Raw genomic sequence first — 22,916 nt, forward strand, 5'->3', positions numbered from 1 at the left:
GAACTAGAAGCATATAGGTGTATGGCCATATATACATAGGTGTGGGTGAACTAAAAGCATATAGGTGTATGGCCATATATACAAAGGTGTGGGTGAACTAAAAGCATAAAGGTGTATGGCCATCTATACATAGGTGTGGGTGAACTAAAAGCATATAGGTGTATGGCCATATATACAAAGGTGTGGGTGAACTAAAAGCATATAGATGTATGGCCATATATACAAAGGTGTGGGTGAACTAAAAGCATAAAGGTGTATGGCCATCTATACATAGGTGTGGGTGAACTAAAAGCATATAGGTGTATGGCCATATATACATTGGTGTGGGTGAACTAAAAGCATATAGGTGTATGGCATATATATATACATAGGTGTGGGTAAACTAAAAGCATATAGGTGTATGGCATATATATATACATAGGTGTGGGTGAACTAAAAGCATATAGGTGTATGGCATATATATATACATAGGTGTGGGTAAACTAAAAGCATATAGGTGTATGGCATATATATATACATAGGTGTGGGTGAACTAAAAGCATATAGGTGTATGGCATATATATATACATAGGTGTGGGTGAACTAAAAGCATATAGGTGTATGGCATATATATATACATAGGTGTGGGTAAACTAAAAGCATATAGGTGTATGGCATATATATATACATAGGTGTGGGTAAACTAAAAGCATATAGGTGTATGGCATATATATATACATAGGTGTGGGTGAACTAAAAGCGTATAGGTGTATGGCATATATATATACATAGGTGTGGGTAAACTAAAAGCATATAGGTGTATGGCATATATATATACATAGGTGTGGGTGAACTAAAAGCATATAGGTGTATGGCATATATATATACATAGGTGTGGGTAAACTAAAAGCATATAGGTGTATGGCATATATATATACATAGGTGTGGGTGAACTAAAAGCATATAGGTGTATGGCATATATATATATACATAGGTGTGGGTGAACTAAAAGCATATAGGTGTATGCCATATATACATAGGTGAGGCTGAACTAAAATCATATAGGTGTATGCCAGATATATATAGGTGTGGGTGAACTAAAAGCATATAGGTGTATGGCCATATATACATAGGTGTGGGTGAACTAAAAGCATATAGGTGTATATGGCCAGATATACATAGGCGTGGGTGAACTAAAAGCATATAGGTTTATGGCCATATATACATAGGTGTGGGTGAACTAAAAGCATATAGGTGTATGGCCATATATACATAGGTGTGGGTGAACTAAAAGCATATAGGTGTATGGCCATATATACATAGGTGTGGGTGAACTAAAAGCATATAGGTGTATGGCCATATATATATATATATAGGTGTGGGTGAACGAAAAGCATATAGGTGTATGGCATATATATACATAGGTGTGGGTGAACTAAAAGCATATAGGTGTATGCCAGATACATAGGTAGGGTGAACTAAAAGCATATAGGTGTATGCCAGATATACAGTGGTGTGGGTGAAGGGAAATGCTAAATATTACATTTTCAACCCACTTCACTATCATGTGTTTTTGTTCTTATTGTCTGCTGGGTAGACGTCCACTGGCATTTAGCCAGTAGATGTGCCCACATTTCTGAGGTTTGGAGGGCTACCACACATTGAACAGTCTACCTAGGAAAGTTGTTGAAGACTTGATCCAATAGTGAGATACAGGAACAGATCCTCTTTTTAAAAGGTTTCACCCGTTGTCGGGAAAATAATTATATGCGAGTGACTCCGTACCACCATTTTAGTGAGTCAGGGAATAAACCACATTTGTTTGTTAGATAATGAAAGATTATTTTTTGTAGTTTTGGAATTAGAAGAGAGCTGGTGGTCAATTTTTTGGGGGGACACAATAATGGATTAAAAATTAATCTTTGTATTAATATCATAGTTGTATTTTTTCTAAAACATTTCAAGAGAGTTGATAAAAGAGGCCTTAATGTTATATCCTAAATATAGAGTATTCTTGCGATAGTTTTAACTGAATATTCATGAAGCTGTATGTGAATATTCATGCAACTGTATGTGAAATGAAATGTCTTTCTTTTCTTTCCTTTTTTTTTTGCCCGCAAATCTTGTAATTTTTGTTCAAATATTAAAAAATAGTTTTCAGTTTGTTGAATTATATTGATTTTTTTTTTTGGGGGGGGGGGCATAGAAGCAGATTGAATTATCAGTGTTTTGTGTTAATTTCTTTCATTTTTGTAGAGTATATTATAACATATTTTGTCATTCCTGCAAAGCCATTTTTACTTCTGTACAATTTCATTGTGTTGAATTACAGCTCTGTCTATATAGAGGTTTGCTTTTTGTGAAATCTTGTCGTCAAGCACAGATAGGATCGGTAGCGATTTGAAGAATGCCCCATTACCATGGCAATGGGATGTTGTTGTAGTACAGAATATGCTGCGGTAGAGCCAAGGTTATTTTATTTTATTGTTACAATTAGCCATGATTTTGTTTTGTAGCTATACTGTAGTTGTCATAGTGTGAATATCATGCACTTCTACAGGGGGCAGTCAATTGGTATAATATTAGTACATTGTGCCATGACTAAGGCTAATGGCAGTGTGCAAAATGGGAAGAAAAAAATTCTGGTGGACTGGAGACTGGGTGGTTGGATTCATTAGCAGTGTTTGAGTAATCGAAAAGTACTGGAAGCTGGAGTAGCACTAGAATAGTCTGCAAGTACTCCGTACTCACAGTTGATGTGTTAGTATACTAGTACTCATCTTTCAGTATGTAAACAGATACTTAAGCACTTTTGTACTTGTGTTCAAGTACTTGGTACTGGCTCAGGGGGAGTACTTAAAATAGTAATGAGATATATTGTATAGTTATATACATAAATATGTTAAAATGTTAGTTTTCTATGGGAGACCCTGGAGAGGGGCACCGATGGGTTAAGGGAAGTTGCACAGCTGTGAATGATAAAACTACTACTCCATTTGCAAAACAAATTATAGCATTTTACCATAGAAGCAAATATTAGTATATTTCTTGGGGAAAATGTATGTTTTTAGATCAAATATTTTGATAAAAGATAAAAGAGCTGTTTTATGATTATTGCTGTCTGCGGTAAAGCACTTTGTGACAACTTTAGTATATAAATAAATATGTTGCACTGCACATATTGTGTATTGGTTATTTCTTGTATCATTTGTCTAACTCGTTATGTTATTAAAATATGTCCTTATGCTGTTGCAAAACGTTAAACCAACGGAATTTGTAGTACTTAATGAACAACAGTTATGTAGTCAATTCCTTCTGAACAAATCTGTAGCCAGAGTTTCATCTTTCATTTTTCTTTCTTATGGGGGGGGGGGTCAATTTATTGCCATATCGACCAGAGCGCATAGCACTATCTGCGGGGGGTTCAGGGGCCGTCTCATGGCCCCTGGAAGCTATAGGATATGGTGGACTTTAGAGGCTTCAGAGCTGTCAATTTTATGTAAAATTACATTAAAATGTTCAAAATACTGGATATGATTAGCCAAACATTGAGTAGAAGTTATTGAAGTAGGTAATAAACTCACTCAAAATAGAAGCTCATTCTGGGCATTATGCGTTCTGCTTATAGTATTATATACCTAGACGACGTTAATCCATAAATATATACTGAGGATTTCGTCAGAAGATGATGTGTCATTCAAAGTTTCTGTAGATCTGAAGAAGAAGAGCTTCCATTCTCTCCTCGCCTATTGATGATCCTCGTATTGCTGAGAGCGTGGTGAGCCAATTGGCTAACACGTCGGACTCGTAATCCAAGAATTGCTGGTTCGATTCCTGTCTAGTTCATTACGTTGTGTCCTTGGGCAAGATGCTTTATCTCACTTGCCTCTCTCCGCCCAGGGGTTAAATGGGTACCTGTGAGGTAACTTGTCATTCGGGGCGCAGTATATAACTGCTGCCGACTGGAGGGATTGTCTCTGGGACAGGTTATCATTGACCAGGGGTACTATAACGTCAGTAAAGCGCATTGAGACCTATCGCTGGTATCAAGCGCTATATAAAAAAAAAAAAGAGCAAAAAAAAAAATGCTGTCCTGTTGAGTTCAGCCTCCGATACAAAGGTAGCCATTAATTTGGTGGTTTGCATTCCTCTTCAATAGTGTGACTCTATATATGTAGGCTACATGTGTAGATAGCTTTTCAAAAGAATGGGCGCCAAAGCCTTAGAGATACCGCTATGACAATGAAGTGTTTTTCTTCTGAAACTGTGAGATCTCTCTACGTGCGGCTCTCCAAATTCTCCCGCTCATCCCCCCCCCCCCCCCCACCCGCCCATATGCTCCCCTCCATCTCTCTCTTTGCAATGATCAGGACGATCAAATGCATTATATTGTAGGGATTGAGAGGAGAATGAAAGGGTAGATAATTATGATATCATTCCGAGTCTATACAGCTAGGGGAGGCCAGTGGCGTAGCCTGAGGGAGCCAGGTTTTTTCTTCTTCAAATTTGCTTTGTGCTACAGTCTTGCCCCCCCCCCCCAAATGAGATCCAGTGATGTATTCAAAATTATACTTCTTTTAACATTTTTTCGAGTTCTGCATGATCACAAGTATTCATACCTCAGGGCTCATGTTCATACTTCATATAAGGTCAGAACTTGGTAATCAGACCGAGATATTATACATTTTGGGCCTTCATCATACCAACATACGGAGACCGTTGATCAATATCGTCCTACAGAATAATCGCCAATAATTTGGCCAGTTGTATAACCGTTACAAACTAACGCTAGCAACCCATGTTTATTTTCAGCGACCAATGATGCCACTTGTGGAGAATTTTCACTACACGTATAGGTCCTATAGGCCTAGTGAAACTTGTTTCTGTGGGAATCTGGGCATGTTGTGAATTAGAGTAGCTAATTTATTCACTGTATCCTTTTTATACTGTGCGGAATTATGCAGAAACCACGACGACTGTCTCCGCAATAGAGGTAAATTAAGTGAAAGTGTGTCATGTTCCACTGAACCATTAGATGTGTATTTGTGCAGACGACAGTGGCGGCGGAACCGGGGGGGGGGGGGGCTTGGGGGGGGGGGGCTCAGCCCCCCCAATGAAAAAGTTGAGGGGGCAAATGCATGATAAGCCCCCCCAATATTTACCAAGGCTCCGAAACGTGCATCTGCCCATTTTTCAATGCATACTTGTCGATCTGTCCGATGCACACGTATACTATATAGGTGTAATAATTTTAGTAATTGCTGGGGGACCCTGGTCCCTCGGCCCGTCCCCTGGCTATAGACCACATTGTCACCCCAACCGCGTCTTCACGCCCCGTGAAAAGTGGAAGCAGTGAGTGTGAGTACCGGTAAGCGTAACACAACTTCGTCTTAGGCCAATGACTTGCCTCATTTCAGCCAGTTCTCCAACATCCCCTTACTTAGTGGCGGAGCGTCCATATATACAGTCAGGGGGCGGATCCATCCCCCCCCCCTCCTGACGGACTCAAATGGACTGCTGGCGCCCTTTTCAGCTTTTCACTACTTTTAACTTATTCGCGATTATTGACTATTTTATTGCGCTCTCATATACCTATTGACATTTGTCATATTCTGTTGGTGTATAATTTTCCGACAAAATGGCGACGACACCTATTTATTCTCCGTTTATCTGCAAATTAGCAAGGCCCGGAAAGGGTCATTTCCTGCAATCTAGGGAGTAACTTTACTCAAAAGTTTTCTGTGCGCTCCGCGCCAACCTGTGGTAGATAGCTTTTCAAAAGAATGGGCGCCAAAGCCTTAGAGATACCGCTATGACAATGAAGTGTTTTTCTTCTGAAACTGTGAGATCTCTCTACGTGCGGCTCTCCAAATTCTCCCGCTCATCCCCCCCCCACCCGCCCATATGCTCCCCTCCATCTCTCTCTTTGCAATGATCAGGACGATCAAATGCATTATATTGTAGGGATTGAGAGGAGAATGAAAGGGTAGATAATTATGATATCATTCCGAGTCTATACAGCTAGGGGAGGCCAGTGGCGTAGCCTGAGGGAGCCAGGTTTTTTCTTCTTCAAATTTGCTTTGTGCTACAGTCTTGCCCCCCCCCCCCAAATGAGATCCAGTGATGTATTCAAAATTATACTTCTTTTAACATTTTTTCGAGTTCTGCATGATCACAAGTATTCATACCTCAGGGCTCATGTTCATACTTCATATAAGGTCAGAACTTGGTAATCAGACCGAGATATTATACATTTTGGGCCTTCATCATACCAACATACGGAGACCGTTGATCAATATCGTCCTACAGAATAATCGCCAATAATTTGGCCAGTTGTATAACCGTTACAAACTAACGCTAGCAACCCATGTTTATTTTCAGCGACCAATGATGCCACTTGTGGAGAATTTTCACTACACGTATAGGTCCTATAGGCCTAGTGAAACTTGTTTCTGTGGGAATCTGGGCATGTTGTGAATTAGAGTAGCTAATTTATTCACTGTATCCTTTTTATACTGTGCGGAATTATGCAGAAACCACGACGACTGTCTCCGCAATAGAGGTAAATTAAGTGAAAGTGTGTCATGTTCCACTGAACCATTAGATGTGTATTTGTGCAGACGACAGTGGCGGCGGAACCGGGGGGGGGGGGGCTTGGGGGGGGGGGGCTCAGCCCCCCCAATGAAAAAGTTGAGGGGGCAAATGCATGATAAGCCCCCCCAATATTTACCAAGGCTCCGAAACGTGCATCTGCCCATTTTTCAATGCATACTTGTCGATCTGTCCGATGCACACGTATACTATATAGGTGTAATAATTTTAGTAATTGCTGGGGGACCCTGGTCCCTCGGCCCGTCCCCTGGCTATAGACCACATTGTCACCCCAACCGCGTCTTCACGCCCCGTGAAAAGTGGAAGCAGTGAGTGTGAGTACCGGTAAGCGTAACACAACTTCGTCTTAGGCCAATGACTTGCCTCATTTCAGCCAGTTCTCCAACATCCCCTTACTTAGTGGCGGAGCGTCCATATATACAGTCAGGGGGCGGATCCACCCCCCCCCCTCCTGACGGACTCAAATGGACTGCTGGCGCCCTTTTCAGCTTTTCACTACTTTTAACTTATTCGCGATTATTGACTATTTTATTGCGCTCTCATATACCTATTGACATTTGTCATATTCTGTTGGTGTATAATTTTCCGACAAAATGGCGACGACACCTATTTATTCTCCGTTTATCTGCAAATTAGCAAGGCCCGGAAAGGGTCATTTCCTGCAATCTAGGGAGTAACTTTACTCAAAAGTTTTCTGTGCGCTCCGCGCCAACCTGTGGTGGCGCTCCGCTTAGATAGTGTCGAAAGCGCCCCTACAGACCATTCTTGCCTCCCCTGACCAATACCCCTAGCTCCGCCACTGCCCTTACTACACTCAAAATGGTCTTTGCGAGTACACTACGAGTAATAGCTACTCTCTTAAAACACCATCGAATATACAAATTACAATGTTTTTACATACTTTTACGTGCAATCTGAGAAATTGCAGGCTTGAGACCCATATTTTAGGGCTAGGTATTCGCAGCATAAAACACTCGGGAAGTGCTGTTTCCGGCCATCTGGGGGTTTGAAAAAAACCCAAAATTTTCTTGTACGCTCCGCGCCAACCGATGGTGGCGCTCCGCTTAGACAGTCTCCACACATTAGCCCCCCCAATAATTTTTCCGTTCCGCCGCGCCTGGCAGACGAGGTGCCCGTTAATACATATATTTCTTGGTAATTCCTACCATCAACCCCTCTTAAGATAAATCTTGCCCCCTAACAATTGAATGTTGGCTACGCCACAGTGGGAGGCCACGTTGACTTAGAACTTATGTTATTGGTACAAGACCACAGATGGGACTCACTATTGTTTATAGTCTTGCCCGATTTAAAATGTCCCGTGATTAAAATGGCATGCAAATGTGGCCAATGAACAAATAAATATTAGTAGAGGGCGCTCTTGTTAGCTTAAATTTAGAGTTTATTTATGTTCTACTTACATTCAGAGCCATGTATACCTTTTTGTTTACATTAATGTAAGACACATAACCTGTCATATTTCAAAGCTAAAAGCCTTAAAGTGTTGAGATTTTCCATCCTATCGACCAACGTATGAGAGGTTATTGATCCCCCCCCCACTCCCCTTGGCAGTAGTATACTGCATGATGTTGGTGCGAAGAAGAGTTTTGCCTGACCATTGCCTTTTCCAAACTTAAATGATCGGGCTGTTGTTAGCATTATAGGAGTGCTGTTGTAGGTGCAACTTTCCGAGTTTTCCCTACGAAAACACTTGGGTATGGGGGAGGGGGCAAAGTGGAAATGTTATAAATAAATCAGCCTCCCTAGAGAGATAGTCATGTTTTTTGTGGTAACATTAAACATGGACCCTCACACTTGCAAAGTCATTCACATCCAGTGTGAGGGTATGACAGATAGGTGGGGGGGGGCCCAGGGGAGACACACCCAAAATGTTCTGCTCAGTATGTGCTGTAGACATGCTGATGGAGTTAGTGTGAAGGCTGGTTGCATGTGAGATAGTTGTCACAACATCAAATGATGTAGCATCACAGGCAATTGGGTTCATCTAATAATTTTATATTATTTTATGCTAGAGAGCACCTTGACAAGATTTCAGTCCCTGCCGTAATAATAAAAATGTCAAGAATGTGCTTTTTTATCCATCTGTCAATAATAGTTAATGAAATAAACAACCAAATACCATTATCAATTGAGACTTGAGTTTATTGAAATCACCAAGTACAGTCCTCTTGTTGCAATGTAACCAGATTAAAGTATTGCCTTTATTCACCACAAATATGCTTTGATATCACTTGAATAACAAAACAAATCGCTGCTTTTCCCAGCAACTAGATCGGAAGTAGAAATAAGCAAGCACAAAGCACACATACTTATTTACATATGAAAGACAACCAGCTATGGTATTTCCAAGATACATTTGGCATAGCAAGGTACTGTCAACCAGAATGAAAACATTTCATGGTTCCTGCTGCTGCTCATTGATTAACAGGGAACACTCCAAGTATGTAATGATGAAGCAAGATCAATAATTGCCTTACAAAGCCACACCTCCTCATAAATACACACGTTATCCATTGTAACACACATCGCCATGTGTAAGCCACCTATCAATAACACACTCACTTTTGATGGGACTGTTACTTATGGTTGTCTACTGTAGGTTTAACCCTGTGACCTCATTAATATTCATGATATGAGCACCAAAATCAATATTTTTATCAACTAATTATGGACCACCCACCCACCAAATATAGCATTGATCAATCATAGCCCTTGTTGAGTTATCGTGCATACAAACTTAAGTGTCACACACATACACATATACATACATACACACCGACATGACTACAAAGCTTTCAGCAAGAAATCAAAACTATAAAATTCACACAAAATGCACATAAATTTAAGTTTGATGTTGTGTTTGATCCAGGCACAATGCAACATGATATTTCTTGTTAATTAAACAAAGAGGTAATTGCATACTTCCTTGACAGCAAGGAAATGTTAATTGACTGTCAAGACTGACTGAAACCACAGAATGTTTAACATACAATGGGTGGGTTCATTTGCTGCAATGTTCAGAAAATAACATTATATGAACCCCGCTGAAGGATAACTAGATCATGCCACAACAAATACCTTTCCACAGTGAAAAGAATCTTTTTAGACTAAATAGATCTGTCAATAAATGTACAGAACATATATCACCTGTGATTTGCAAAGGACATATTTCTATAGCGTTTTAATGGTAAGATTTGTTATTTATTTTAACATTGTTTACTAATTATTATTCACTAATATAAAATTCTTCTTAACTGTATGATGAGGTGGCAGAAATATGATAATTACGATAGTAACATGAGCAAATACTGTATACCTACAAAGCTTTTCTGCCACACCCCTTTTTTATATCATCATTGAACAACCATTCCAATTGTTATTCTGCTTGCATACAGTGCTTTCTCAATTGACTTGAATTCTGATCAATAATAACATTGAGTTGCTTTTTATAGTTATTGGGATCATTTGCTTGATCCTATGAAGTTTTACAGTACCTAAAGGAGTAAACATCTAAGAATGTCTGCAAAGGTAAAATACTAACTGTATCCAAGGACATTGTTTAACTTATCACAATATGAGGTTCAACTGCATTATACCATACTGCAGCTTTAAACAAATACATACACATAAACCTGCAAGACCAAGAAATATGCCTCCTCCCAACCCATTGCCTTCTCAGGTATGCACAGTATGCCTTCATTATTAGCAATCATGGCTGGTGAAAGACATAAATTGATAAAACTAAATTATTATTTTCAGTTGGAATGTCCAGCCAAATCAGTCCCCATGTGATTACTGTCATGTCTTTCTGCTACTACTACACTCATGAAACTTTCTCTATGAGGCTTCTTATGCTCTTCAGCATGTCTCTTGACATAAATAGAATGAAAAAGATAAAAAGTTTCAACACAATATGCATGAAAATGTGAGTGTGATGTCAGGTATTTTGTGTGAAGTATTTGCCAGTTTTGCACACTTTTGGCAAAAGTTTTGCTCACTGCCATAGGTGAAATTATTGAATTTCCTCTCATACAATGTCTGAAAATTTTGCCAACAAGTGATTGAATGAACACCGGCCCAGTGACTAAACTGAGAGGATGAACATTTCTAGTTGCCAGAGAATGCTTGTGGTTGCAATTGTGACCTTGCAGAGGAAATGGCATCCAACTTTCACAAAAATCCATCACAAAAAGAGTTTCCAGAGCACTTAAACAACCATAGATAAATGTAATACAGCAAATCCATTAAAACCACACTCAAGTTGTGAAATTTTAACCCTAAATATGTATAGATTTAATACTTTATTAATACTACTGATAAGTTACCACTGTAAACTGGTCATAAACAGTATACCAAAAGATTGAGTGATATGCAAACCCTGAAACTGGCATGTTGTATGATATGCTGCAGGTTTCCTGTAAACAAAAGGCTCTACTTGATTCATAAATAAGTACTCGAACACATCATGTGTCAAGGTGAAAGAAAAAGACATAATTGTATAGAATTCCTAAATATAAACTGTAAATGATGACACCCTAGGCTGCTAGCACAGATACATGTATGATGAACAAACTTACCACCTTGATCTATTACATGTTAAAACGAGTAGGAAGCTAATGGTATTTTGCCAATTTTGAGCTGTCTACATAAACTTAATAGTTCAATCTTTTGTCAAGCAATCCCACTTGCCTCAAACACAAGACTGCAGGGTTTAAAGTTAGTAAAGGATGGCTAAGTCAAAGGCTGTCATACAGTTGCAGTGCTATGAGGGGTTTTCACACCGCCCATTCAGTAGTTACTTCAAACAGGTACTGTAGAAAGATGAATAACAGATGGATAACAGCTAGATAGATTGACAGAGTGAAGATGCTGAGTCACAATATATCAAGTGGCATAGCTGGTTCGAGCTAAAAGTTACATTCCAAATATCCAGTTGCTCAGACTTACACCAGTATTTTATATACACCATAGGCGTACGAGGCGGGGGGGGGGCAGGGGGGGCAGACTGCCCCCCAAATTTCCAGAGGACAAGAAATTCGGGCAAAAGTCCTGAAAAATTCGGGCAGCCTAAGAGGAGAAAAAAAATATATATATATATTTTTTTTCTCCTCTTAGGCTGCCCGAATTTTTCAGGACTTTTGCCCGAATTTCTTGTCCTCTGGAAAATTTTTTGGGGGGGCAGTCTGACCCCCGCCTCGTACGCCTATGGACAGCAACGTTACAATTAGTTGCACTGAGACCGTCGGTATAATGCGCCAATTGGCTAACGCGTCGGACTCGTAATCCAAGAATTGCTGGTTCGATTCCTGTCTAGTTCATTACGTTGTGTCCTTGGGCAAGATGCTTTATCTCACTTGCCTCTCTCCGCCCAGGGGTTAAATGGGTACCTGTGAGGTAACTTGTCATTCGGGGCGCAGTATATAACTGCTGCCGACTGGAGGGATTGTCTCTGGGACAGGTTATCATTGACCAGGGGTACTATAACGTCAGTAAAGCGCTTTGAGACCTATCGCTGGTATCAAGCGCTATATAAAAAAAAAGCAAAAACAAAAAATGCTGTCCTGTTGAGTTCAGCCTCCGATACATAGGTAGCCATTAATTTGGTGGTTTGCATTCCTCTTCAATAGGGTGACTCTATATATGTAGGTTACATGTGTAGATAGCTTTTCAAAAGAATGGGCGCCAAAGCCTTAGAGATACCGCAAAATAGAAGCTCATTCTGGGCATTATGCGTTCTGCGTATAGTATTATATACCTAGACGACGTTAATCCATAAATATATACTGAGGATTTCGTCAGAAGATGATGTGTCATTCAAAGTTTCTGTAGATCTGAAGAAGAAGAGCTTCCATTCTCTCCTCGCCTATTGATGATCCTCGTATTGCTGAGAGCGTGGTGGCCAATCATAGGCGTACGAGGCGGGGGGGCAGGGGGGGCAGACTGCCCCCCAAATTTCCAGAGGACAAGAAATTCGGGCAAAAGTCCTGAAAAATTCGGGCAGCCTAAGAGGAGAAAAAAAATATATATATATATTTTTTTTCTCCTCTTAGGCTGCCCGAATTTTTCAGGACTTTTGCCCGAATTTCTTGTCCTCTGGAAAATTTTTTGGGGGGGCAGTCTGACCCCGGCCTCGTACGCCTATGGACAGCAACGTTACAATTAGTTGCACTGAGACCGTCGGTATAATGCGCTATATAAATAAGTTATTTGAACAAAATACGTTGTGTAAATTGAGCACGATAAATGCAAAAATGTTTGCAGACAATGGTAAGGACTATTAGCAAAACAAATCACAGGAAATTTGGAAACGCATCATTGACTGCTTTCAGCATGAAACTTCTTTGTAACGCCGGGGAGTGTTTTTAACCTTCTACTTTGCGGTTGATTGTTATCATTTATTTGTTTTGAAACAAATTCAATATACAAAGGATTGGAAGGAATGTTGGTTCTTTTGAGAAGTTGCGTTTTTTTTTAAAGAAAGAAAGAAAGATATTATTCCAAAAAGTACGAAAACATGTTATTGGAACCTGCTCAAATACCGAATCCTGTGTCGTTGTACTCTTGTTTACACAATTTACACGTTGACACTGAGGGTTATATCTACGATTTGTGCAAACAGATGAATATTTTTTTTCAACTCCCTGGTTTAAAGTTGCAGGTAAAACGGCATGTCTATTAAGTGTTTATATGAATGAGGAATTGTTATAACGGAACGCCATTACTCTTTTAGAGATGTGTAACCATTTTCTTTAAAACTTTCCTAGCTTCCAAAATTGTTATTATTTTGAATTCTTATACATGAACTCATACTTTCATTTGTGGCTTCATCATCTGTTACTAACAATGTGTTCAAATTTGTTGTATCACAGTGTTCTTGTGTTTAATTGTTTCTACCTGGTAAGTTGCAACACATAATTTAAAAAACAAAAAAGCACCTACGGTTACAGTTTACCGTTAATCAATGAATCACAGGTAGGGATGTGTCTGTTGTATAAAGCTTTACAAGATTGATTGCCCTACACAACAAACAATAACAACACCACTGAACTGAACAATGTGGCAACAAACACGTATTTAATGTAGACCCCACTCGTACAGTATACCCACAAAGAAATGTGTAATACCCACACGTTTATAGTATTCGAGTCCAGTTTTCTGCACTCGGACTTTAGACCAATTCCAATTTGGTATATCATCTTGCTTGGCAGATCTCTTATTTCTGAAGTTTACTCTTTGAGTGTCCAGAATGAGCACTTATGTAAGGAGTCAATGCAGTCTTACACATTTAGCCACACATACATTGAATATATATGAAATATGAATATATATGCAGTAGCTTGCCCGAATCTTTTTCAAATTTTTGCCCGACAATTCTATGATTTTCTTTATTTAGCATCATGATGCCCGAATATTTCCGTGTAACACCACCGTAAGCGCAGTTCATCTGGGCTCCCACGCTTTTGCTCGATCAATTTTTTTCTAACTAGTCAATTGTTTACCTGGACAAAGGGTGGCGGAACCGGGGGGCACAGGGGGCACGTGCCTGAGGTGCCTCAAGTTAGCAAGAGGCCAGGGAACCAGAATGAACACTCGGGAAGGGCCGTTTCCGGCCATCTGAGGGGTTTGTTAAACCAAAAATTTTCTAGTACGCTCCGCGCCAACCGATGGTGTCGCTCCGCTCAGATAGTCGTGCATACAACGTTGCAAATCCTGGCTAAGCCCGTGACTTTTAATGAATTTCTGTGGGGCAAACTCAAAGCTATTTTGAATGGAAAAAATTTGTTAAGATATTAACAAGAAACAAAACTTTAATTCGGAAGATTCCTACATTAGCAACTAGCATGATTTCACCTCATTTTGTCTCAAAAGAAAAATTGTTCTTGGTTTCCCAATTTGCGAATTGGATATTGCAGTGCTAGTATGCATATTTTCCTTTGGGGGGGGGGGGGGGCGTTGATGGAGTGATGTGTATACACAAATATGATAATGCAATAAGAGTTATAAAGGGTACTAAATATAAGGCTGCATCAGTCCAATCGAATTTCTGCAAAGTGCCCTTTGAATTGATGTCGGTGCCCCCCCCCCCCCCCAGATTAAAAGTGCTTCCGCCGCCCTTGACCTGGACATCCCCAACATGAGTGTTAATAAGAAACATTTTCTTTTTCATGGATGGGGTGGGGGGTGCAGGTTTATCATATTCTTTGTTATATTTTATACTTTTTTTGTGAGACAAATTGCAGTCTCACCCGACACAGCGACATTATCCCGCCTACGTGTCGTTGAACAATGTATGTTTTCCTGGAGGTAGCTGAGTACTATGTTAAAATAATAAATAAGGTAACTAAATAGGAGCTTAAAAAATATACTGTCCCATTTTTCCCTTCAAAGTGATGTTACATGTTTTTCTTCTTCTAATTTACCAAATTTTTGGGGAAGTGTAAATTTCTAAAACGTGAGATTATAAAATAAAGAATGTTTAGATGCAACTTGCAAGGCCTCAGAAGTGCCGTTTCCGGCAATCTGAGAGGCATTGTTTGCCAAAAATTTTCTTGTACGCTACGCGCCAACCGATGGTGGCGCTCCGCTTAGATAGTGTCACAGGAACTTTCGGGCACAAAAAGTTCTGCCCCCCCAAACTGAAATAGTCCCGTACGCCTATGTCTGCAGCTGTGCTGCGTAACTGCTTGTACCTGCACAAGGTCGTCGCAGCGTAGGGTTCGCGGGCTGACGAATCTCATCGTTAGCTGCGCTGCGTTGTACTTACGCTGCGGCGCTCTTGACGCAGTATCTATAGTTGGGCTGCGTTGTGCCTGCGCTGCGTTGTCCTTGACGTAGCGCCTATAGTTAGCTGCGCTGCTAGGCAGCTTACATATTGGGGATTAGCTTCCCTTGAGAGGGCTAGTTAATGTCCGCCACCCTTGTATTGTGTTTTTATTGTATTATTTTCTGTATATATTATTTGTTTATTACTTTACGAAAGATGTACGACAGGTATATATAATTATACTCTTTAAACTCTTAATGCACTGTTAGTGTACTTCTTTTCAACGGTGTCCTCGAGTCTCTCTCTCTATACCCCTTCCTTACTTAACTGGGTACTTCACCATACTACCGAAGCGGAAAGCGTTACACTTCACTTCTTGCCAGACGCTAATAGAACTTGACTACCTGAAATTGATGCCATCTGCCCTTTAACTAATTAAACTAAAAACATTGATTTCAACGGTTTAATCCTATATAGAGTGGACTGTGGAAATCAATCTGCACTGCTTTGTGCTTATAACTTCCTGGGCAATATCCTTGCAATATCCATGTTACAGGCCCCTAAGTAATCTCAATAATTTGTATGATATTTGCAACAAATAGTTGTATTATAAATCAATATTATAGAATATTATAAATTAATTTAAGAATCATAGTATAGAACTGCCTGGTATGTGTGCATATCTGGTGTGTGTAGAATATTTGGAAAAGTTGAGAAGCTTCTAGAAGAGTTAGAACATTTGAGAACAATTTAATGGAAATGGAGATGAAGATGGAAATTGCAAGATCTTTCTGGATTTGTGGAAATGCTATATAAGCACCTGATAATTGGAGATCAAGAGTTGTAACCATCTTGGCTCCAGGAGTTTAATAACATCTCGCTCAAGTGAATCCTACAATTCCAGTGTGAGTAAATACTCACTTAGTTTGACAGTAGAGTTTATAGCTGTCTTTACATTAGTGGATTTGTCACAAGTTTACCATCTTCGAAGTCGTCCATCGTTGTGTAGCCGTCTTCGGTTCTGTGCCAATCAGCACTACTTATTGTGGCCTCTGAGTTACCCAAGGACAGGAATCCAAGGATAAACAAGCTGCAAGCACAACTTGGACATTCATTAGTAGTCGACCTCTGAAGTGGAAGTCATCAAGTTGGGAGCTGGATTTCTTCAATATTGGACATTCGTCCGTCGACAAGTTTCGCCATTAATTGTACGCTGGAATATTCGCCAGGACTTTTCGTCACTGGACTTATGCTGCAGCTCGCGTCGCGGCACACACCAGGTCGTGAGTAAATTATAGTATAACTTATCAAATCTGTTTTAGTGTAAACTGCTTAGATATTGATAAATGATCTTTGTTTGATTTAATTACCTTGAACACACAATTAACTAAATACTTATTGTTATATTTAAAGTTAAATTTTACAGTGTATTGTTTAGTCATTTGAGTTGTGAACCCAAGGGGAGGTGTATTCTGGCCTTGATCGAGTTGATCGTAACAACCACAGCAGTATACTGCCTCTGAAAAGTCTTGAGTTCTGAGACCACGTGTTACATTTGTCTTGTTTATCAAATTGGATGGATAAAAGATCCATGGTGCAAATAAAAGCACATCAGTTATCAAATCAAACTTATTCAACAAGTGAGAAAGTGTAATATTTTATAACAAAAGGGATTTTAGTGGGAAAATGATCTAAAATAGATTATTCAAATGATAATTAATCCCTCACCAGCCCCTTCCTTTTACCCCCTCCCAGCATTCCTCATTTGACAAAATATGTAAACTAGTATCATTCACTACATTCTGTCAACTTTGGTGTCATAAATCTATGAACAGACACTTTTACATCATTGGTCAATTATGTTTATGATAAGTTTCTGCTTCTTCACTAGCTGTTTAACTGAACATTCAATATCCAACAGTACAGGGTTACCCAGAATCCAGGTATTTACCTGAATAGAACGATCACATCAATGGGGAAGTCACAAACACCCACAATAGCGCTGCTATATAAACATTGCCCTTTGTGAAATCCATACGTAATGGTGTATACAGGCGGGTCTTTCATATCAAATCACCAAATTTTGGAGTATGTTGTAGTTCGACATCTTTGAAAAATTCCCAAATTTTGTGTATGATTGGACCACCATGAAATAAGCATATTCTGAAAATTTCAGTTGCATTGCTTTACAATTGGCTGATTTGTCACACTTTGAAATTCCGCAATTTGTCGCCAACGTTGCATTTTGGCATTTTCTCGACTTTTGAGGTCTCATTTCTCAGCAATTAAACATTCTACTACCTTTCTATTACAGATGCCTATAGAGTCTATCCCATACAACAGGAAAACAAAAACAAATTTAGGCTACAAATATATTGTCTTGTGCAGGGTTGGCATTTTCCCAGGAAAAAACCTGTTTTTCCCACTAAGCGGTAAAAACCAGGTAAAAACCGGGAAAAACTGGTAAATACCGGTAAAAACCGCCTCCGTCTCGAAAACTAGAATTAATTGTCCGTAAAATGCAGGGTCATCAGTAGGCACGATATTGTTTCATGACAGGCATATTTGATTGAATATGGGAGTTTCTTAGCTTCATTTTGAGCTATTTTATCACATTCTTATTCTACTTTTTGTGGAAAAAAAGAGTATTTTTTGTATTGCACATGCATAGTTATTCTGTCACGATCTCTTTAGCAGTATGCATTGCCTATTGCCCAAACCATTATAGGTCTACACTGGGACATTCACCCCTCCTAAATTCTTCAGGCCTAGTATGTGGCATGAACAGCGGAGGATAGAACGAAGTGGCGAACCATGGCATCCAAAGCCTCAAAGGGAAGGGACCATATAATAATATAATATTATGTGCTCAGACAGTTCATTCCATTAATACTATAGGCAACAGTCTATTGAGGTGAACTTCAATCCAGGGGGCTCAATAGAAACTGCTTTGAAACTTTGTAAGGCACATGGGCCCAATTAAAGTATTAAACGCACAATGGCCCTATGGAGCCATTCACACAACCCAACTGTTTACCTTGATGCAAACATGGTCCAATTATTATACAACCTCATGCATGAGTGATTAAACACTTTGAGGTTGACAGGTGAGGTGATACTGGGCACTTCCTATGTATAGGCTAACTGAAGAGGTAGGAGTATCAACAACACAAGTAACTGTTCCAATTGTTACTTATTCTCAAATTAGTTGATGTCACAACAGTCACTTAGTACAGTGCCTATAAGCAATATAAGCATAGTACAGTGCCTAGTGTGAAGTGTGAACAGAGTACAATTTATCGCAGACATGAAGTGATCGTTCTTGGATGTGAATCATCATTTGGATCTGAGCAGACTAATGTGGCATGTATAATATGACGAACCATAGCCCTAGGAGGCACCAACAGTTTGATATGAGTCCATTCTCTAGATAATGGAATTATGCATCTCTATAGGAAAATAAAGTTGGTTGATTTGAGCATCCAATATATTATTTATTTGAATTATTTATAATAGTCTAATCGGTAAACTCACAAGTTATAGATCATAGCTGTTCTTTGGATGTAACCCAACCCCCTACCATAAGATGCCATTTTCTTGTAGATTCTATGCTCCTCCACAAGTTCCACATGAGTTTTTAGGAATTATATATAATTTGAGGTTTTTCCCGGTTTTTCCCAGTTTTTCCCACTTATAGGTGGGAAAAACCTCCCGGTAAAAACCGGTAAAAAACTTGTTTTTACCGGGGCGGTTTTTACCGCCCGGTAAAAACCGGCCAACCCTGGTCTTGTGGAGTTAGGTCAACTTAAAAGTGTCAAAATATTCGATTTTTGTACTTTTCACTACAAAATGTGCTGCTTTTAGTGATGAATTGCTCCAAAACCAGGGTACTTGATTTTTTTCAGAGGTTATTATGTGTAGTACAAACAATACACAACAATACAAACAATTCAGCATGAGGTAGGGGTTTTGATGCCAATTTTTTACCAAAGTAATCGTGTTAGAGCTGTCAGGGTTTTATACTTTAATTATAAGTATAAAGTTCTTACACCCAAAGAAATTTCAGAGTTCTAGCTTTACTCAATATCAATTTATGAAGTTGTTAGGTTGCTCCGATGTACAAAAGAGGTCGTCTTTGACGGCCAATAACTCAAAACGAGTCATGTTGAAAAAATCTGATAATTTTTTCTAGAAGAGATATAGTACCACCCTGTATGTACAAAAAAAAAATCAGGAGGGTGTTTTGCCTTATTTTGAAATGAAAAATGAAAAAGTTTGGGGTTTTTACAAAAAATGTTTTTGCCTGTTTTGATATACCATGTGTTCGAGCCTGGGTATTGTACTTCAAGGTCATTCAATTCAATACTGTACGGTTTTCAATTGTATATAAACAAATACTATTTGCAATGTACTTGCCTGTTTCTGGTTTAATTCATTTAATTAAAAGACTTCACTATAAAATGAATTTCTGTAATAGAAAGGTAGTAGAATGTTTAATTGCTGAGAAATGAGACCTCAAAAGTCGAGAAAATGCCAAAATGCAACGGTGGCGACAAATTGCGGAATTTCAAAGTGTGATAAGTCTGCCAATTGTAAAGCAATGTAACCGAAATTTTCAGAATATGCTTATTTTATGGTGGTCCAATCATACAAAAAATTTGGGAATTTTTGGTGAGGGTGCAGCAACAGCCATCCGTGATTTGACACGGAATGACCCAGGCAGGTTTCCACAGCAGACAACATGCTGTTCCCTAGCAATTATGAACATCTAGCCAAATATACTACTTAAACTATTGTTGAATATCATCAGGCTACTCAGGTGTCTTCCATTGGTGGAAAGCTTACATTGTCCAACTAAGTACTGCTAGCTAGGATGCCATGACAAACATGGAACAGTTAGATTTCTCATATATTGGTTATAGAAGAGCATTGACCTAAGCCTAATATCATACAGCAGCAGGGAACAAACTGTTTATGAAAAGAAGCTTGGCACTATAGTTTTACGTGGACCAATGTGACATTGAAATGTAATTTCTACACAACCTTTCTTGTGGGCCTATACTGTACTGAAGTACATTACAATTACTGCACCGTGGGATATTGGGAAATAACAACTGTGCCGCCATGGGATATGTCACATGACTCTCCATGCATGGTACGTGCACACCCACTGGCTAACAGATTTGGTTTTTCAAATTGTCTGGTTACCATCAACTACATGTAATCACTAAATGTGATGATCACACATACTGTAAACAAATTAGCAGTGACATTATTTTAGTTGCATACAGATTGAGAAGCTGAAGTTTATCACCCCTTTGAAAACTAGCTAGAGCAGACATTTCTTAAGGTGCAAATTTCTTCTTCCAATGCACAGAAGACCTATCTTAGACTTAGCAAGTTAGACTAAATAATATTGTTCTTTGATACTGTACAAAGAATTAAATACCGTACACAGCGATACTTCAATGCGCCTAGGTCTGTGGTAGTAATATGAGGATTTGTGTTGAAAACTGCACCACCTTAACTGAATAATTGGCATTTGCAAAAAAGAAAACAAATGTGCTACACCTTTAATATCTTCGACATGCTTTCAGTTATGTTTATCGCAAATAGTGGCCATTTTTGTTCCTAGCATTATACAATTTCCAGGGTAGGTTAATATATTTATGCCTATATGCGAGAAGGAGAATCGCTTCTCGTCAATCTAGCACCAAACTCAAAAGAAAAAATCCTATTTCCTCTGCCTTAATTGCATTCAAGTTTACCCCTTCAAATTACATACGATTGTGTCAGAGTTGTTTCTCATGCATTTAGTATATAGTTTACTGCTCAGTTCAAACCAAAAGGTTATACTTTTCAGTGGCAAGGTATTAACGTTTGCATAAAGTACCTGTTTTTTTCCCGAGACTTAAGGGCAATGGTGGTCAATTTAATGCTACATTGATTAGAAGTGATTCACCTTCTCGTACATAGGCCTATATATATTTTACTGTGTAAATTGTATAACACCAGGAACGCCTGTCTGTCGGTTTAGTGACCGTTTAGGCCTGACCTAAATATCACAAAAATACCTATGGTTTCGTCAACTACATACGCCTTTAGGAATTAGGGTCAAAAGGGGTACTTACCACTGAAAGGCATGCCTTTCCGCCATGTTAGCACCATGTCGGTAAAGCACTTTTTCTATGATGGCGGTAAGAGTACATAACTGTGGGTAGGGGTAACGTTAGTATGTAGGTTAGGAATAACAAGGAACGGATTGTTAGGATGGGGTAAAGATGGGCTAGGGAACAAGAAATTCCCAGAATTATGAGGTAAGGAATAATCTAATTGTAAAGCTTTGTTAGGACAATTTATGATTCAAGCATTGTTCAATGTTCAACACATGCACTGCATATTGCTCCACTTCACACTAATAATTAAGGCCCGTCTGTCCCCAAATAGGTCTTCTAAATCAACCACTAGAATCTGTCAAATTTTATTTTAATTCAATTACTTCAACCAACCATTGAACATTTGAAGACGGTGTACCTCTCCTTCCATGGGATTTAAAGTAAGTTTCACCGGTACATTCCTGTACACCCGGGCAAAGTCCTTCCTAAAAAGGAGGTTTCCGCCCTAGGCGGTGCCATGGGGGAAATGCTCGAATCCTGTGGCGGAAAGGTATGGCGGCATGTACCTAGGCTATGGCGATATGTCACTAGACCTAGATTCGGGTAAAATACTACTATAAGTTTACTTTTGTTATGGAAAAACCTTAGGTACCTGGCATTGAGACTGCACAACTTTAATAACCTAGTGGGGCTTGTGTTAAATTCTGATCATCAAACACTCCCGCATTTGCAAAAACCAACGCACGATGCAGGGTATACTAGTAGTAAAGTCAGTATTGCGAAGTTCGGAACACTGCGAAGTTCGGACACCCCTAAGAAAAACACAATTTCACCATGACAACCTACAGGAAGCGCCAAATTTCACCAAAAAGTACGAAGCTACAGTTATTTTCTCTCCAAAATGACCCGTGTGTAAGTAAATACTTACATATTTGTCAATAAAATGACGGAGATCTATGAAGTCTGTTATAATTACTGAAAGAGCAACTGCGCCACCAATTTTATCACCAGCGCCACACTGTGGGACCGTGTGTCCGAACTTCACAATACTCTAGCAAAGAATTACCAGTTCCACAATCACGAAGAATCTTCTTGGAATACAACGTGAAAACAGTTTGCAGGAAAGAAAGTTTGGCCGTGTATCGTAATATAACACACTTCTCCAACCATATCAAGTATATTTTCAGGTGATTTATACCAGTAGATATAGTTTTGGGGTGTTTTAAGGCTTAGGTGTCCGAACTTCGAAGTGTCCATGCTGGTAGTAATGTAGTAGCTGCCGCGTCAGTATGCTGGTAAACTATTTTATTACTGTTACTAGCCTAGCCTAGGCCTAATTTAGAAGTGAAACTATACATAAGGCTGATCTAGGTTCCCCCTCCCCCACCTTAGTTCCCATTTTGTGTATCTGTTTTGTATCTATT

The 22,916-nt window shown here is 39.2% G+C and overlaps 2 protein-coding genes across 33 annotated transcripts in view; both read left to right on the forward strand.

The window, feature by feature from the left end:
* The window catches only part of LOC139954965 (uncharacterized), a 56,598-nt gene that overhangs the window by 15,060 nt on the left and 18,622 nt on the right, over positions 1–22,916 (forward strand). For 5 of the 32 annotated variants that reach the window (XM_071955007.1, XM_071955011.1, XM_071955012.1 and 2 more), the window contains one exon: positions 18–3,156. The exons of 2 other annotated variants lie outside the window; for them this stretch is intronic. The gene's annotated coding sequence lies outside the window, so the exon portion shown is untranslated. Of the gene's footprint in view, positions 1–17; positions 3,157–22,916 lie in introns of those variants that run through there. 25 more of the 32 variants (XM_071955008.1, XM_071955014.1, XM_071955015.1 and 22 more) reach the window with 19 other exon arrangements.
* The window catches only part of LOC139954970 (uncharacterized), a 28,901-nt gene continuing 18,622 nt past the window's right edge, over positions 12,638–22,916 (forward strand). Inside the window, exon 1 of the mRNA XM_071955043.1 lies at positions 12,638–16,659. Within this exon, the coding sequence (XP_071811144.1) occupies positions 16,626–16,659 (34 nt within the window). The 5' untranslated portion in view covers positions 12,638–16,625. The remainder of the gene's footprint in view (positions 16,660–22,916) is intronic.

This window comes from Apostichopus japonicus, chromosome 17, assembly GCF_037975245.1.
Source record: "Apostichopus japonicus isolate 1M-3 chromosome 17, ASM3797524v1, whole genome shotgun sequence".
Lineage (NCBI taxonomy): Eukaryota > Metazoa > Echinodermata > Holothuroidea > Aspidochirotida > Stichopodidae > Apostichopus > Apostichopus japonicus.